The sequence below is a fragment of the Micropterus dolomieu genome, linkage group LG07 (genome assembly GCF_021292245.1).
Source record: "Micropterus dolomieu isolate WLL.071019.BEF.003 ecotype Adirondacks linkage group LG07, ASM2129224v1, whole genome shotgun sequence".
NCBI classification, from domain to species: Eukaryota; Metazoa; Chordata; class Actinopteri; order Centrarchiformes; family Centrarchidae; genus Micropterus; species Micropterus dolomieu.
The window spans coordinates 31813192-31831974 of record NC_060156.1 but is presented as its reverse complement, the minus strand read 5'-3'; the positions used below and the strand labels follow the sequence as shown (position 1 = coordinate 31831974).

General features: G+C 41.9%; 1 protein-coding gene across 4 annotated transcripts in view; it reads left to right on the top strand.

Moving 5' to 3' along the window:
* The window catches only part of LOC123973711 (uncharacterized protein C21orf62 homolog), a 16109-nt gene extending 3262 nt beyond the window's left edge, over positions 1-12847 (top strand). The window contains exons 2-4 of one of the 4 annotated variants that reach the window (XM_046053939.1): positions 2330-2465; positions 6722-6955; positions 10204-12847. In XM_046053939.1, coding sequence (XP_045909895.1) covers positions 6911-6955; positions 10204-11031 — 873 coding nt within the window. In that variant the 5' untranslated portion in view covers positions 2330-2465; positions 6722-6910 and the 3' untranslated portion in view covers positions 11032-12847. Of the gene's footprint in view, positions 1-2325; positions 2466-6721; positions 6956-9983; positions 10058-10203 lie in introns of those variants that run through there. The other 3 variants (XM_046053938.1, XM_046053940.1, XM_046053941.1) reach the window with 3 other exon arrangements.
* Positions 12848-18783: the final 5936 nt, after the last annotated feature.

Below are 18783 nucleotides of genomic sequence, written 5' to 3'. Positions count from 1 at the left end.
GAGCATTGTTTCTGACCATGTCCATCCCTTTATGGCCACCATGTACCCATCCTCTGATGGCTACTTCCAGCAGGATAATGCACCATGTCACAAAGCTCCAATCATTTCAAATTGGTTTCTTGAACATGACAATGAGTTCACTGTAGTAAAATGGCCCCCACAGTCACCAGATCTCAACCCAATAGAGCATCTTTGGGATGTGGTGGAACGGGAGCTTCGTGCCCTGGATGTGCATCCCACAAATCTCCATCAACTGCAAGATGCTATCCTATCAATATGGGCCAACATTTCTAAAGAATGCTTTCAGCACCTTGTTGAATCAATGCCACGTAGAATTAAGGCAGTTCTGAAGGCGAAAGGGGGTCAAACACAGTATTAGTATGGTGTTCCTAATAATCCTTTAGGTGAGTGTATATAGATAGACATTCTATACATGTCTATTAGAATTTTTTTTGTAAATGTGTAAACCTTAATTGATGAAGATATCTGTTGTGATGTGGAAGAGAATCTGGGATACAAAAGACCGGAACGTCAGCCAAAGGGTTGTATCCCATGCAGCAGTCCTGTCTCTTTCTTTACTGTATTACAATGACATGCTCTGTTAACAAATTACAGTACGAACAGTAAAAGCATAGCTGTGATTCCTGTCCTCTCTCTAACTTTGTACTGGTGAAAGTGATATATGCCATACAAAAGAAGTGCAGCCTTGTGCATTTTCAATCATTGTCATCAAAATCTTAGCCAAAATGTACATCAGATAATATTTACAGAGTACACTGTTATATTGACAAGATGGCTAAACATTTTGACTTGCTTGTTCATAAACAAGACACAAGGACTTGTTGCTCTGATGGCACTGACAAGTTCAATGACATAAAGATTTGCTTTTGAGAGATAGACTAAGGATTTTGAGCAAGTTATGGGCTTTTGCAGGTAAACCACTGTGTTGTGCTGTACTACCTGTTTTGAGAAATGCACTTACTGTTTTGCTAATGTTCAGGATGATTTGAGAAATGCACCAAAGTGACTGAGAAAAACTGTATTTTAGCGTCCAATGAAAAGATTTCTCAATGAGATGCTGCTGAAGCATAGTGTTTCTACCACCCACTGATTACTGTACAAAAATACAACTTTTTTCACTGATTTTGGTGAAACTGGATCATATTTGATGGAGAAATATTAGTAATATGGAGTAAATATATTCTAGTTTTCTCTCAGATGTCCCCCTGCTGCTCTGCCTCAAAGCTGTGATTTAGTATAAACCCTTTTTATACTCTGCTCAAAGCCCTTTCTGACTCATGCTATCATTAGCATGGGCTAAGCAAGGGAAGCTGGTAAAGCACATACTAACACATTTTATACACTTCAATCAAAAATAAACCACAAATTTATATGGGGGATGAGGGGCCTGTGTCCCAGTAGAGCACTATGTCTAGCAACGTCCCTGCAGTACAGTTAAAATACATGTTTATGTAAATAAAGATTGACAAGAGAAGGAAACACCCTTTCAGTAAGTAATGCATATGCTGCCCGCTGTTCCTCCACCCAGCATCGTGGTTCTGGAAGTACTGGGTGTTGTGTGCAACAGCTCCACCCCTGGCTGCCATTTTGTTTGTCCTTGCCAACACAGAAACCCAACAGGAAGTGATCTCACTGCCTTATACAAACAAGAGACAGTTTTTCCATCTGCTCTGCTCTCCCTCTCTTTGGGATCTTGTGGTTGAATTTTGCTGTGCAAATATAAACTGGTTGTTCAGCTTTACCTTAACTCACACTCCTACCTTAACCATGATGACCTAAACTTCCTGTTCTAACCAGGATGGAATACACGCACATTCAAAGCTGTGAAGTGTATTTTATGAGTCATCCTTTCTCCCGTGTAATATCATAAACATGCCAAGGAGATCTTCTTTTTACAGCATGTAAAATCATTAGAAAAAGGTTGCATTGTGACAAATAGAGCTCTCAATAGCATGGCTGTGATAATAACAAAAATCATTCAAGAAATGATTAGCCTAGTGTAGTGTTATTTTGGGCCACAAGATGGCAGCATATATAGCCTATGGGTGGGGAAACTTGTTGCCTTGGAAAATGAGAGTCTCAAAACAGGAGGAGTGGGGCTGAGGAGTGAGGGAATGGGGAAAAGATGAGAAGAAAGTACAGAAAATGTGTGTTTGAGTCTGTCATGCTGTCCCAGCAGAAGAGAAATGTATCCATCCAGTGTCCAGAAAGTAGGACCTCTCTCCGTCATACTCTCCCTTCTCTCCCTCTGTCTCCCTCTCTCCCTCCATGCTGACACTCTCCCCCTCTCTCTTCTCTTGTCAGACAGACAGATGAGGTTTTCCAGTCAACCTGCAGACAGATGTGGAAGCTGCAGCTGTTCTTAGCATATGAGGAAGCTGGAACGATCAGCCTGGAACCAGACGGCAGCAGCATGCCACCTTAACCAGCGCTAAGCTGGCCACGTAAGTACGCTACACTACATGCACATGCCTGTCATATGGTACACATACAGAACACGTGTGCTACTGAAATATCATTCGGTATAGATGCTGTGAATGGAGATGGTTGTGCTTTTTATGGTAAAACTATAATGGGTGGCCCCAAGCTGACCTTACTGTTTAATATCAGCTATACGTTTAGTGCGGGAAATGATTCAGTTTTATAGAAACATGGTCGCCAAAGTCACAGAAAAACCTAGAGAGTGGTGATGTAATCTGTCAGCCCAAACCACACATTCTGGTTCCATTGTCTGATGAAAGGACCAGAGCTGTTACTCCTGCCTATTTCAATTACATTTTTTAAGTGTGTGTATTTCTTTGAAAACAACAACACTACTGCTGGTTTCATAATATTTTTAGAATTCTCAAAGACTGCCTGGATAAAAATATAATCTAAATATAATATAATGTGTATAGTGAATACCTTTTACCAATAATTCTGGCAATATTCTATATTTTTCTTTATGTCAATAAATTCCATGAAAAGCCCCAAACCAACATTAAATTGGTCCTACTGGTTAAGTGTAAGTGTGCCACCCAGCTCTATACTGTCCTGAGGCTATAAATCCTCACTAGAGCTGCTGCTTAATCTGCCTCTGAAAATAGTCCCAAATTCACTGTTTGAGTACATTTTGCTAAAAACTGAGTCATTTTAAAATATTTAACTATACCAATTATGTGTCCTTTTTGACTCAGTGATTATTTAAAGGAGCCATAATCAACATTATTATGATAAGCTTGTATCAAATGACGATGTGAAAACAATGTGACTGTGTGAAAGGGGTCACTTGTAGTGATGAACCTGAATCTGCAGCTCGCCTCAGCTATACGGAGCTTTACAGTGAGTTGCACACTACCACAGTACACAGACAAAATTAAAGAGGCTGCTGAACAGAGTGGAACATTAAGCAGCTAAAGAGCCAGATATTTTCCTCAGGAGCTGGTAGAGGCCAAAAACAGAGCTGAAAGAGAAGGCAGAACAGCCACCAGAGTCGGTGGTTCAGTATCTCGCCCAAGGACACCGACACGCAGCCTGGAGGAGCCGGGGGATTGAACCGCTGATTAACAGGCAACCCACTCTACCTCCTGAGCCACAGCCGTAGTTGGTACAAAGAAAGTAGACGTAGCCACTGTGATATCACCCATTGGTTTGTCGACTTTTGGCATTTTGTCTGGCGCCATCTTGTTTTTTTGGTACCAGAAGTGACCATATTTGGTTGAGATGGTGGATCTAGCTAGCTTGGTTAGTAAGGTGCACCTGTTATTCACGTCCACTGTGAAATTTATTGGGATACTAATTTCAGCTATCAAAAAGACAAAATGTACTTACCTGAAAAAATAAAGAGCTGTCTTTTAGTTCAACTGAATGCTGAAGAAGACATTTATAGGCAACCAAAATATTACAGTTAACTTGTCAAGTGAAAACACACTGTCAAAGGGTTAGGGTTAGGGGGGAAGAAAAAGTTAAATATCCACAGTGCAGCGGGTAAAGGATACCTCTATCCTAATTGACAGGTTGCCATGGTAGCGGTTCCCTGCTTTCTGGTCTATTTTCCTCTAAATGGGACCATAATTCACTAAATGAACATTGTGCTGTGTTGAAGAAGACTTGAAGCCAGAGACCATAAACTAATTAGGAAATGATGTTTACTGAGGTACTAAGTCAATCGAGATGTGGGTCATTCTCTCATACACTTCTGTACAGTCTGACTACTTCTTGTAACCAGTGGAGTCGCCCCCTGCTGGCTGTTATAAAGAATGCAGGTTTTAGGCACTTCTGCATTGGCTTCACTTTTTATTACATTAATTCATTCATCTGACGCTTTTATCCAAAGCAACTTACAATTGCTATATATGTTGCACGTCTCTGGAGCAACTAGGGGTTAAGTGTCTTGCTCACAATGGGGATTTGAACCCAGGTCTCTCACTGGGCTGTGGCCCAGGAGGTAGAGCGGGTTATCTGTTAATTGGAAGGTTGGCAGTTCAGTCCCCGGCTCCTCCAGGCTGCGTGCCGAAGTGTCCTTGATACTGAACCCCGAATTGCCTCTGGTGGCTGTTCCGCCAGTGTATGAATGTGTGTGAATGTTAGTTTCTGTTTGAGCACTTAGGCTCAGTGTGTAAGTGGTGAACATTTACCAAAGGCATGTGTCTTATCCACTGCGCCATCACCACCCCAGACCTGGAGGGTCCTCCTTGATTGTACCTGATCTGAAGCACCTGCCACATGAATAAATGTACTTAAATGTAACTTGTTTCAGCTGCCCCCAAGAGGACAAATAAAGTATTGGAGGTTTAAGGAAATAAAACTTTTTGCATTCTCTACGAGAGTTAAACGAGAGGGCTGAGACCTCTCTTGTGTGTGTGTTAACTGAGCTAGACTGGGTTGGCAAGTAGCTTAGCTCAGCAGTAAGAGTAAAAGCAGGGCAAACGGAAACAGCAGCCCGGCTCTCTCCAAAGTTAAAAACGCATGTACCAACCTCCAAAGCTCACATCTAAAGCTGATGATACACGGGGCAACTTTTTTGAGCAATGTTGCTGGGCAATCTTGCTAGTGGCAAGTCTGACTATGTTTTCAACGGATAGCGGCGGTGCGGGGCGGGTGGCGGAGTGGTGGGGGAAGGGGATTACGGTAATAATCTTTACTCATTACCATTGACGGCAATGTTGCCCTGCACGATTGCTCTAAAAGTTGCTCTGTGTATCATCAGCTTAAGTGATGTAAGGGATGTGTGGGTGCTGTGCTCCCGGTCCAAGCCTTCCTGCCCCAACAATCCAATAGAGGCAAAATACAGTATATAAAATATTATAGGGAACCACCTGGAAAGCTCATGCTAGTTGCTGTAGTGAACAGTAGGCAACTACATGGCACTAAAAAATGACATTGACTGGAAGAGGTAGGGTGTGCTGCTCCAGGGGCCTGGGTTACTGTGGAACCCTTAACAGTCCTACATCCACATCTCTGGTTCTGTTTATCCATTCGCCCTGTAATTCTTTGCAGCTCTTTGGCTATGTGCTGGGCTGGAAACCTCACTGTGATGACAAGACTCCAGGAAGTCCTAGCTAACTGCTGTTGTCTGACAAGAAATAGTAGCTGTTTTCACATACCTGTTTGTGTACAGATTAAACAAATGAGATACAAGAGTGAGCTTCAGAGATGCTGGATGGGTACAGCATTTTTGAATGAGCCAGGCTGTTTTCCCCAGTCCCCAGTCAATCACATTAGTCCTCCAGCTCTGTACTTTATTGATCTTTTCATCTTACTCCTGGAAAGATCTCAGTTGGAATTTTTGGGTTGAGGTAGAATGCCACAGATTGGGCAGGGAAGCACTGAGAGACAGACTGACAAATTGTTAGTTTTAACTTTTTATTTGGATTTGTTGACAAAAAGGAAAATATAGACACCTTATCCTTTAAGTACACGACTTACACTACAGTAGATGTTCTTGTGTACTTGTGCAGGACCTTGGCGCTGTGTCATTAAATATTTTAGAGAAATGGGAAGCAGGAAGAGACCACAAGACAGAGCTCAGGGGTCGAATGAGCACATGATGTATTCTAAATGGGTTTATATTTAAAGTTCATTTTAAAAGATGTCAACCATAGTATTCTAAACAGTATAATATAATAAGCCATACATTTCAGAACACTTGGGTTAAAAAAAAGTTTAAATGCCATTTGCCATTTTTGGAGTGAAACCCCTGGATTTTGTCTGTAGTCATGTGTGGAGCTGCAGCTGTTCAGAGAGAGGGAGAGGAGTGAGAGACACTGAAAAGAGATGGGTGACATAGAAGAAGAGAGACACTGTGAGTTAGAGGTGGAGAGAGAGGAAGGGAGGATTAGGGTGGGTGCCTGCGGTGGAGCATGATGTCAGAGGAATGCGTTAAGCCTCTCCTTTAACAAGCTGGAGCCGTGTGGAGCGCCAGCCGCCTCGCGCTCTTTCTCACGCAGAAATACACACAAAACACTTTCACCCTGCGTAACTCTAACTAACTTTCTTCTCTCACTTTCTGTCTGGATTTTTATATAGTGTATACGCACTGTATACATACAGTATGTGTATACATACACACACATGCACACACACTCTTGCTTTCACACACAGGACCTGAGTCAAAAAAGTTTTGGTTGTATTACACTAAATAATTAAATTTAACTGCATACATGCAATATTAATAATAGCACACTCACTGTCATTTAAGTATTGTGGAATGTGTTTTCAGTGGTCGATTTTCATCTTTGTACGGCCCTCCCTCCCAGCATCCGGTCCTGCAGCTGGAGCTTATTGCAGGGATTACAGAGCTGGAGAAAAGTAATGAGAGACGGGAAAAGAAAGGGAGTGATGGAGAGAGCGAGGACAGACAAATGGAAAAAGAGAGAAAGTGGCTATTAAAATTGCGTGGAAGAGTCAGATGCTGGGAACAGCTGGAAAGACGATGACTAATATTAGCAGTGAGGTAAGGCAATGGAAGATGGAGAGGATAGTCTGTGTGTATGGAGGGCAGCTGCTACTGTAAACCAACCACAGTGAAGTCAAGTTTATTTATAGCAGCATAGTCATGACACCAGAAGGGGAACTTTGATGCCAAATTGTAGTTTAACCCATTAACATCCAAACATCATTAAATTCATTTCCACATGTCGCTATTTTCCAAGTTACTGTAGCTGTCAGATAGCAATGAGGCTTTAGTCACACACATTCACACACTGACAGGGGCGTAGCTAAAAGTTCTGGGCCCTACATACAAGCAGTCTCTGTGGGCCACGTTACTCTCTTGGTCCCTGTCTCTCCCACATCTTTTGAAAAATGCTAACATCTGAGGCTTATTGTTGACCATTTCCCCACTTTCTCGCTCTCGCTCTATCTCTCTATCTATCTCTATCTCTATCTATCTCTCGCCTGCCATTCACCGTGCAGAGTTTTTGCCGTGCTGCCGAGAGTTGCATGCACTTCGCGGTTCCTCGCGGGTCTATTTCAAGTACCGGCTGTTTAAAAACGATATAATATTCTTTGTGTGGTTCATCAACACTGGTGAAGCTGGGGCTCCGTTTCTTTCAGCAAGTTTTCCTTCTGCCACTACACACATACACGCTACGCCTACACATGCGCACTGACAACGAAGGGTTAGGGTTACAATTTTGGATTTATTCACACACTTTAAAAAAAATTATTAGAAGTTTATTTACAACATTTAACGCTGAAATGTACATTGTAATAGAGTGTATATTAACTTTTTTGGAGAATAGTTCTATGTAAAATCAGATGTTGAGCACCCACATATCGCCAAAATGGCATGATCCTTGTTTTGCTGCAAAGCTTCAACTGTGAGATATAAAGATTAATGTGTTACAAATTGATATTGAAACTCTTGCTCCAGTCTAGGTTGTGAAGCTTGTCCAGGAACATGTACAGCTGAACTGAAACCCTTTGCTTTTGATTAGTAGTAGTAGTTCTTACCCAGGTACTGCACAGATGCAACTCCCAACACAGATCAAATAGAAGTGAGATGCTTCACTCTGTAGCTAAACCAGTGTTCAACACACAGGATGAAAAGAGGAGCTGCAGTAATGTGCAGTATGACAAATAATGAAACCATGTAAACCTGTTGTGGTACAACCATAAATAAGATTTTGAACCTGAAAAATTAGAATAATATGATCTCTTTAAGAAAACTGCCAATATGCTTTTTTATCATGGTTCTCATGTCAGACATCTATGTCAGATTTGATTTAAACTCACCAGAATCATAATCTGTGCTGTTATCTGTACATAAGAAGAAAAAACTAAAACAAGTTTTCCTTTGTTGTAAATTCTTGTAACTGTGGGTTGTTCGGGTTTATTTTCTTCATTACATTATCAAGTACCACATCAAAAGTTGAAACTAGTTGAAACTCTACCCCTTCTGGGAAAAGATCTTACGATGAAATCTGGAATAAAGTCAGGGAACATTTCTATAAATAATGTCCCATGTGGCTGGTAAACAGGCTGTAGAGAAAGGGCAAGTGTTTCTGGGAGAAACAAAGTGTAGAGACACCTCAAACTGAATAAAATATAAAATGTGTGTACCTAGCCTTGTAAACCCACTAATTATTTTTGGATATATCCCAACTGTCTACAGTCTACTTTCACAAGGCTAATATGAGCCGCATCCCACACAGCATCCAAATACACACAGACTCATTGAGAACATTCTTTAGGGTACAGTACATAATATTACATAATGCATCACACCTAGATGTTTGGCTTTTTCTTACTTAATGTGCCATCCTGTGCAGTAGTACATTGTATTTGGCCATTCTTTACACTGAAGAGCAGTATGATTAATCAGAAGCTGTATTCACTAACTGGACATTCATTTCTTTCACTTCAGCTTTAATTCACTAAATACTCTTCAGGGTCTGGGTTTAGCTTGTGATGAGCAGCTACAATGGTGAAGAAGAGTAATTAAACAATATTTAGTAGACTTGTAGGAGAAGATTTAGATGTTTGACAGACTGCAAAAGTACATTCACATCTACACTACATCAACCTTTGCTCACCTTTTTCATAACTGTCTAACTGTGCTAACCTGCCTATTCTCCTGGTTTGTCTTTGGTGAGGTGTTCTGCATCTTTAACACTTCAGACTGCTTGGCTGAAACATGTATTGTAGAAAAAGGTCCAGTTTGTAAGTTTCAGTGACATCTAGTCGTGATCATATTATATATATATATACAAGCCTGTAGGAGAAGCTACGGTGGCTGACACGCTCTGTCAGCTCTTGTGCGTCTGATCCTCCATTTGTCCAAATTTCACGTCTCTTCTTACTTCTAACAAACCAGATGACTACTACTACAACTATTACTACTACTTTTTCTTCTTCATACGTATTCAACGTAGTGACGTAGGGCTACTGTAGAAACATGGTGGGGCAACATGGTGACTTCCATGTAATGGCAGTGTATGTGGATATAAATGTTCTTTTCCACTGAAAACATAGTTATGGATCTTATATTATCAGTAAAGTCTAAGAAGCCAGTGCGAATATAAGGACCTAAAATATGTAGGTACCAAATGCATCACGTACACTTTTTTCTAGACCAGTTATAAGACAATGAAGTACTCTTTGTTTAACTTTAGCACTGGAAGGTCCTCCTCTCTCAAAGAAAAAGAAGAGCGGGGAAAAGTTGACTCTGAAAGTCAAGACTGCTTATTCAGTCCACTTTCCACCCTGCCAGAGTAGGGAAATAAAGAGGCCAGTGTTTCAGTATTTCTGAACCCAGCGCATTTCACAGGACCTTTTATAAGCAGCGGTATGGCATCCGCAGTAGCCTGGGGCCTGGAAGGACCTCTACCAGTAAAGTTGGAGTGCAAAAAACAAGTGGCTCAATTATGTGTGTGAAACCAGGGCTGGAAAGGAAATAAAGCACTGAATTCAGTCGGCTGTTGGGCTGAAGCTGTTCTCCACATGCAAAAATACAAATGCAAAGCAGAAGCAAGTTACTACATGGCACAGAACGAGAAAGAGTCTCTTTGTGTGTCATGCTCTAAGTGAAGTGCTGGAGTGAGTCGTAAAAGGGGTGAGTAAACGTCTGATACGGTTAGTTAGTGTCAGGATCTAAATTCACAGTGCTGTGAGGACTGTTAGAACTTCTACCCCTGTCTGTCTGTACAGCTTTTATTCCGTGTATATAGACATGATGACTTTACTCCTCTCTGTTTACAGCTTCGTCCATCAATCCTCAATCCAGTCTCTCCACATGGTGAAGATGTAGTCTGTTTGATCTCTATGGAGATGTCTCTAAACACAGACTCCTCTGCCTCGTTGCCATGGTCACTGTGGTTGCTGTTCTTCCTGACCCCCGTCACCCAGACAACAAGCTCTGCCCCCACATCTGAAACTTCTCTGCCATTCAATACCACGCTGTTGTTCGACAGTGGCACGCCGGGCTACAACCTACGGAACTGCAGCTGCTCTAAACCCGTCTGGGACTGCAACGAGGCTCTGGCCAACTCGCTGTGCAGATGCCACACAGTTTTGCGATCCGCTCTGCCCACTGCTGGGCTCAGAGAGCCTGGACGACTCACTGTCTGGGTGAAGGAGCTCTGGGTACTGGAAGAGCTGCTAAACAGTAGCATGGTTGGCCATTTGCGGTTGTCATTTTGTGGAATAAAACCAATGGACAGTCAGTACCTGGCTCTGCAAGGTTTGCGTACCCTAAGGATCCACAGCGCAGCACCAGAAGCTACTTACCCCAACCAGGAGATTACAATTTCCCCTGCAGCAGGGGTTGCAGTGGAGCTAGAGGCCCTCTCCTTTGACTTCTCCTCCTCTTTCCACGTGACCTTCCTGGATGTAGCAGTGCTCAACGGGCTCTCTGCCCTAAAGGCATACAGTGTGGTGGGACCACCTGCTCACAACCTCTCCCAGACCTTCCCCCACCTGGCTTTGCCTCTTGCTACGCCATACTCTGCTGCTCCTGATGACCCTATTGACCCCAGTGAGCAGGCTGCAGAGCCTCTGCAGAACCTGCTTATCACGTTTGTCTACTAACAACAACACATCCTCATTAGGGCATGGCCAGGTGTGCAGTACAAATGACAAATGATGTGCAGGAATTATACACAACACAGCTGGATGTTTCTTTGTTCTCCTTTTGCAAAGGAAAAGTTGCACATCTGACATATCTGTGGAATAAACTTCTTTCTGACTAGCTGCTGTCATTCTGGCCTAAATGTGGCTTTGAACAGGAAAGAAGAAAAACCTCTTTCTTACCCTGATGCCTTTTCTTCAATGAGACTACAGACTTCAGACAGAACATGTGTGCTGAACTCCTGCTGGTGTTTTCCCATCCCTGAGCGCAGATATAGACACAATGTTTGAGAATGTTTGCCACAGCATATTTTGCAAATCATTCCAAAACAGTGAATGATGATTTGCAAACCAGCGAAAAAGCGAAGGGTCAACGCCTGCTCCTTACATTACAACTGATTTGCTGCAGTTGTTGGAGATGTTGCTTGTACAAATATTCTGGAACTGCTGCACATACCGTGGCCATATCTTGGCGGTAATGGCCTTTGGCAAGGGTCCTGAGGAAGAGAGTGGCAAAAATTCAGACCAGGTTGTTCCACTGTTACATGTAACTCACATATGGAGTACATAGTGACTTCCAAATTCACTAGTCTGCAGATGTGCTCGTAAACACTCTCCGTGCACAATTAAAACAGCAGGTAGCTGGAAGCCACACAGGCTATGGTTACACTTGACTTTTCAAATTGATTTTTGAGATCTGTGTGCCTACATCTGGCCCTGAAAACATGTGGCTCCTGTGGGTTGTTTCAACATCCTTCCATCTTCCACCTTTCACATTTGATCCAGAAGATGTGACAGTACTAATGTGAGGACAAGCTGTTTATTGCATATCAGATGACACACAGCAGTTTATTGTGTGATGAGTGTAACCGCAGCCACTGTGACAGACAGACAGCGATCTGGTACGCCAACTGCAAGAACTGTATCCAGAACAGAGAGGGATGACAGGTCCCAGATCCCGCTCCCAGCTGCCAAGTGGGTGTTAGCTCTTCCCCCATCCAGGTGCTGTCAGATATATCAGGGCAGCTGGACAGGATGAACAGTAGGGAGGAGGCCTTTGACTAGACTGGCCACTTCAAACTAATGCAGATGTTTGTTGACATTTACATGTAGACGGGTGACAAAATACGGAGAAACATAACAAATGCGGACTTCCTGATGAGTCTAAAAATGATGGACCAATGTATAGACAGCACTAACCACCACCATCATCAGAACACCAAATGGGGGAATATCTTTTGGGAGAATGACGGTCAATCCACAAGTGACTTGGAGAGTCTATTTAGAAGCTCAGAAGCTAGGCGTGGCACTTGCTTATGAACACCATTAGATGAATTAGAGGAAAAGGGTAGCAAGTGGACCTTGAGATTATTTTGTCACATAAACTGGTCCCATTGTCAAGAATGAGCCTAACATATGACACCTTACTATGTTTAGTTTCTAAAGTTTTTTCCTGTTAATTTGTCACCTATCTTTGCATGAAGCAGCTATGGCCACTAAACATTCTTGGTCTAGATTCCAGGACAGGTCAAACCAGATTACACTTAAATTTGGGGCCCAGTGGTGCCAGTCCTGGTTAGCATTGTTAAGGTGAAGGACTGTTGTTTTCTATTAGGGTAATGAAAACAGCTGTTTGCTCTGCACTTTTTACTTAAAGCTGGGTTGGCAATTTATTTCAGACACATTTCTGTTATATTTGTTGATCTTTACATCCCTACAGCAATCAATAAATCAAATGACACAAAAGTGACTGTAATGAGCACGGCCAATCATTTCATTAGGAGTGGATGAATTGACTGCAACAATAGCACAAAGAGCAAGGTTGTGGTCCTTCTTACACAAGGCTGGATTATCCATATGTTTTTTTTCGGGGTGGCGCAGTGGTTAGCACTGTTGCCTCACAGCAAGAAGGTTGTCGGTTCAATCCCCGGTTGCCCTGGCCTTTCTATGCGGAGTTTGCATGTTCTCCGCATGGGTTCTCTCCGGGTGCTCCAGCTTCCTCCTACCATCCAAAGACATGCTGACTAGGTTAATTGGTGTCTCTAAATTGCCCTTAGGTGTGAATGTGAGTTTGACTGGTTGTTCATCTATGTGCGGCCCTGCAATGGACTGGCGACCTGTCCAGGGTGTACCCCGCCTTTTACCCAATGTCAGCTGGGATTGGCTCCAGCCCCCCCGCGACCCTGTACGCCGGATAAGCGGTTGACGATGGACGGGTGGTTTCTTTTGATAATACGCACCACTAAAGCACAATTAAAGCCTTAACGATTATGGTTCTAATGTGGTTCCTGTATGTTTACCCACTCTTATAGACTTGTCTTTCTGGCCCAGTGTCAAATCTATTTTTTATACCTTTAATATTTCACTTGATATTATGCTTACATGGTGTATATAGTATATAAGTTTGTGTTATATCAAATTATCAGACATTAGCTGACATACAGCAATGGCTAGGATTCCAGCATGGGCATACTGGTTTGTTTTTGGGACTGGAAAAAATGGATTCCATCCTAGCCTTTTTATTTCAGTTAATAATTAGATTGTTAATCCACCCCTTGATTATTGGGTGAAAATATGTCTACTCACTTGTAAATTAAATCTAAATTCTTTTAGGTTTCTGGGTTACTAAATCTGCTCTTTTAACAGCATTTCTATAGTTAGATTGCAACAGAGTCTATGTTGAAATAACTTACAGCACAGTCTCAATGCATGAGGTGCAAAGGGGGAGAGGCAAAGAGAGAAATTCCTGCTTCAGGGATCAATAGAGCATCATAAAAAAACAAGATGTACTGTGGCAGCTGACTCCAGTGAACACTGGCTGGAACCAATCCAGAGTGGGATCAGAGTCACCAGAGCTGGACAATACTGTTGTCTCTGAGAGGGAGCTTTCAGTGTTAAGCTATTTTGTTGAAGAGATTTTAAGTAAATTATAATAAAACGTGTCTGTTGTCAAGAGTTAAGGACAGCTGCCCACAGCAAAAAGATAGGAGAAAAAAGTGAAAGACAAGGGCCGTGTCAGTCTGACGGAGAGGCGCAGTAGGCTGCAGTCTGCTGCTGCGTTTTTTCAGCTGGTCTTATTGAGTGCAGATGGCCTAATAAAACAAGTTGTTTTGAAACAGATTAAAATGGATGCCCAAAGAACAAGAGTCCCAGGATTAGGATCCCTCACACCAGCCAACGAATCTCACTTTGACTCTGTAGAGATGGTTGAGTTACGCAGTTATTAACCGACTTACAGCCTACTTGGCAGGGCCTAGTGAGCGAAGAAAGGGAAGTGAAAGAGAAATTTGCTCAGCTTCTTGGATGGTTTGTTTTTGTTTCTGGATATTTATATGCAGTCACTTTAGAGAGGAGTTGGAGGAGAATTTTAATCAAAGTCAAAGTTGAACAACTCTCTCTCTCTGGTTTCATGCTCCCTTTCTCTTTCTGTTTCCAGCTCATATCCTGTGAGAGACTGTCATGAAGCTGCACAACACAATCCAGGGCCAGCACTTCTGTTCTGAAGATCATTGAAAGTCTCTGTGTGTCTGTTTGTGTCACTGAAACTAAGTTGCTACAAAAACTATTTTCCAAGTCCATAGTTTCAGCAAAATAAATGCAGATTGTACCACCAAAGCTCACAATGCTCACAATACCTGTAAGGCCAAACTAAGCGGAGTTTCCCCACACAGACTTTGCAGGCTGTCCAGGTATATCAATGGCCACCAAAGTATAATTGCCAACCCATTTTGGCACTTTGCAGAGAAACATTATCTTGTTTTATGTTAGAAGACATGGACACAGTGGATATTTTACAGCATCAGTGAACACACCTGTTGGTGCCGATGTCATTCAGCACCACTGTGGTCTCAATCGTTTCAGTAGGCAACGTCATTAACAACAAGCCACTGAAAACAGAACTGCAGGTGAAAAAATCCTTGTGTTTGTGTTTTTTGGGCAACTTTGAAAAAATACTGCTGAAGAAGAGAGACAGGTGCAGGTGTGTGTCTGAAGGGACAAGTAAAGTGAGCAAATTAAATTAATTAGAATTAAACCTGGAAAATCCTGTAAACTGCTGCAGTATGGGAGAAAAATGGAAAATTTTATTTATTTAATAGTCAGTGTTTTATTATAAACATACAATTGAATTGGCTACTAACTAATAAAGAGTTGTCCATTAAAAAGAGTTACAAAAATGTTTTTAGAAAGACAGAAAACCACTTTTAATTGCCACTATGTTGCATTGCAACACACTTGAGACTAGAGATTAGCCACTGTGTAAAAAGGTAATTAGAAAAAAGTTGGGAGATTTTTTATTCACTTCAGTGTAGTTATTCTTTTCTGGGACATTATGACCATCTAGTGGCCATTAAAGTGCAGTTACAGGAGCTTTATTTCAGCCGGGCCGTGGTGACTTAAACTTATTTTCATCAGTTGACAACAATTTAACGACCGTACTGTGTTAGTAGTTCTTTCTTTAGTTTGATGTATTCTCCTTTTGTTCTTTCCTGCCCTGTGCCTGTCTGGCGGGGCTGCATCCTTGCACTGAATGCATTTTCTTTCTGTGCTTTTAACACATGGATATGAAAACAGGATGGTGACTATAACGCCTAGAAACACCCATGCCCTTCTTCTGAAACAAGACTGAACTGGGGCTTTCTTTGTTGAATGGAAACACATTTCATTATGCAACAAGCTGAGATGAATTTCTCTGGAATTGCTGTGAGTGGTTAAGAAAATACAACCAGCACATGCCAGGTCAATTTGCTCTGTGTATATAAAAGAGTTGGTACTGAAAGCTTCAAAGATTTCTCAACACCTTCAGCACATCTTTTGTTGCCTTTAAGCCAACATTCACAACCAGTATTCAGCTCAGGAATGGAGTCCATGCATTACAGTGCACAAATTGCTCCTACCAAGCATTCTACATTTAGTCACTCCCATCTGGTGAACAGGGTGATTACACACCTCCAAAAGACACCTTTTAATGGTTTTCAGACAGGATGTTTAAAACAGGCCATGGGACTTTGTGCTTATGCTCCCGTCAGCACACATCTGACAGTCTTAAAACGTTTGGAACATTCCACCAAAAAAAAGGGTGAAAATGAGATCACTGGGTTTTTTGGGTTTGACATCACTCTCTTGTGTTAGAGCCTCAACTTCCTTTTCTTTCTCTTCTCTCTTGATCTTCATTACAGGATAATAGCACATCATCAGGGAATGTAATTATGCAAATGTAATTTGTTATGATTCTGTGTAATCCATGGCTATGTGCCTTAAACTTTGTACACATTGCAGATCTGCATTTTTACAATCTTTGACATGTTCAGCGACTCATGCGTAAATCATGTACTGCTTAAGAAACAGATTGTGTATTTGGAAACGACTTGGAAGATTTGACTTGTAGATAATTTGTGTATTTAAAGGGATACTTTGTGATTTTTATCCAAAACACTTTTTGTTGAATTGAGCGAATATTTCCTTATGGAGCGCTAGCTCTCAGTTGTTTGTGTGCTCCGAAAAGAAATCCGGTTTTCTTACATAGCCCTTGGCCTGTCAATAGAGCCCAAACAAAGTTGCTCAGAGCAAGCAGTCAGCAAAACCAAAACATTCCAGTCAAACAGATGGCGTTCGTGCGCGTGCACAAGTGTTCGATGTAGGGAGGGAGCTGTTGGAGAGAGGTGGTTAAACCGGCACATACTGAGCGTTCTGTGAGGAAGGAGATGGCCAAGAAAAAAGTAAAAGGCCTGAAGTTTATAAAGAGATAAAGAAATCATATGACAAGGCAAGGGCAAACACCGGTGTGAACATCGGTGCGGCATTTCAACACTGGAGAACCCTCAGAGCCATGAATACCAACCTACGCAGAGTTTGCTGTGTTTCTGCTCGACAGGTGAGTCCGTTTGCTAACGTTTGTGATGTCTGATCCCAACTTGTTAGCAATGAAACGTAAATTACAGTGGATGTATTATCTTGCCAACTTGAAATATTTCTACTTACAGCAGAACTGAAATTATTTCCCTTAGAATTAGCCTACATGTTTTATATAACATCAGCGTTACTTATATGCTCTGATGGAATTACGCCACAGTAAAGTAAAAAAAAAAATCTAAATAACGTTTAGATTAACCCCGGCGAGATATTTTTACAATAAAACAATCGCTACACATCTGACTGACGGTGACGTTGGAATATAAATTACGAGTAACTATTACTCGCGGTAATCCTAACGTTACATAAACTAGACTATATGGCTTCGACGTTGGTTTATATATGTATATGTTACTTCAATATGTAGATTATTGAAATATTGACAGGCTTGTTATTGAGGCTTAGCTAGGGCCAGCAGATGCTGCAGATTCTGCCATAGCGGCGCTACTAGCTGAATGTGGTCGCCATGGAAATGCGCGTCCACGAATCTGTGGGGCAGAACTTCAGAAGGATCACTTTCAGAAGTTCAGGGGTTTGGGGGTGACATCAAATATCAATGATCAGTGTTTAGAACGATTCAGAATCGCGAAGTATACCTTTAAGCAAATTCTAGGAGCTTATGATTGTCATGAAAAGATGGCATGTTTCTTTTGTCCACAAATTGTCCCTCTGTATAGACTGAGTTAATAAAAAGTTTTTCAGAAGGGGTTTTGTGGTTGTATTGTGTTAAAATCTTATTTTTACTCAACATCATTACATTACAGCAGAGGTGAGATTCCTCATTTCTTTCTCTAGCTTGTCCGTCTTTGTTGCCAAAGCACCCATTGCAGTGAATCCCACACTGTGGGAATGTGTGCTCTACCAGTGGGATTCTTTGTGGCTTTATCATAAAGAGTTTCAGCTTTGACCATTTTTGGTATTACTGCAAACATGGTGCCATGGTGGTGCCATGGTGCCATAAATCCAGTTCATTAACTTATGCCTTCTTTTTGTACTTTTGGCCATTATCATTTCTGGAGTCATTTCTATCTTTCTAGGAGCAGCAGTAGCTCAGTTGGCACCTACTACATGGCAGCCTCCTCACTCTGACATCTCTCCATAACTGAATGCATGTCTTTTGGTCCTGTTTGTGCATGTTTGTGTATTTCGGACTTGTGTGTATAATAATAAAAGAGTGAGAAAATGGAATATCCCCCAGATTAGTTAACACTGTCACCAACTGGCGTGGGATGTGCACGGCCCAGGACCGGAGGACTCTGCAGTGGGTGATTAAAACTGCTCAGAAGATCATTGGTACCCATCTCCCGAGCATCAGTGATATCAGTGAGGTGAGGTGCCTGCAGAGACCAAAGGATACTAAAGGACAGTACCCAGCCAGCCACAGCCTGTTCACCCTGCTGCCTCCTGGGAAGAGAGATAGAGGTTTCTGCTGCCGCACCACCAGACTGCAGAGCAGCTTTTCCCCCCCAAGCTATCAGACTCCTAAACTCTAATTCATCCTCAGCACTGCTCCCCTGATGATAGTTTATTTCTGTTTCTATAATTTTATTTTTATTTTATATTATAACCATTTCTATAATTGCTTTAATATTAATGTATATTGTCTGCTATGTAACAGAAGGGAGTTACAAACTCAATTCCAGTATATAATTCAATTCAATTTCAATTCAATTTTATTTATATAGCGCCAAATCACAAGTTATCGCACAGCGCTTTTCATAAAAGAGCAGGTCTAGACCGTACTCTATGATGTTATTTACAGAAGCCCAACAGTTCCCACCAAGAGCAGCACTAGGCGACAGA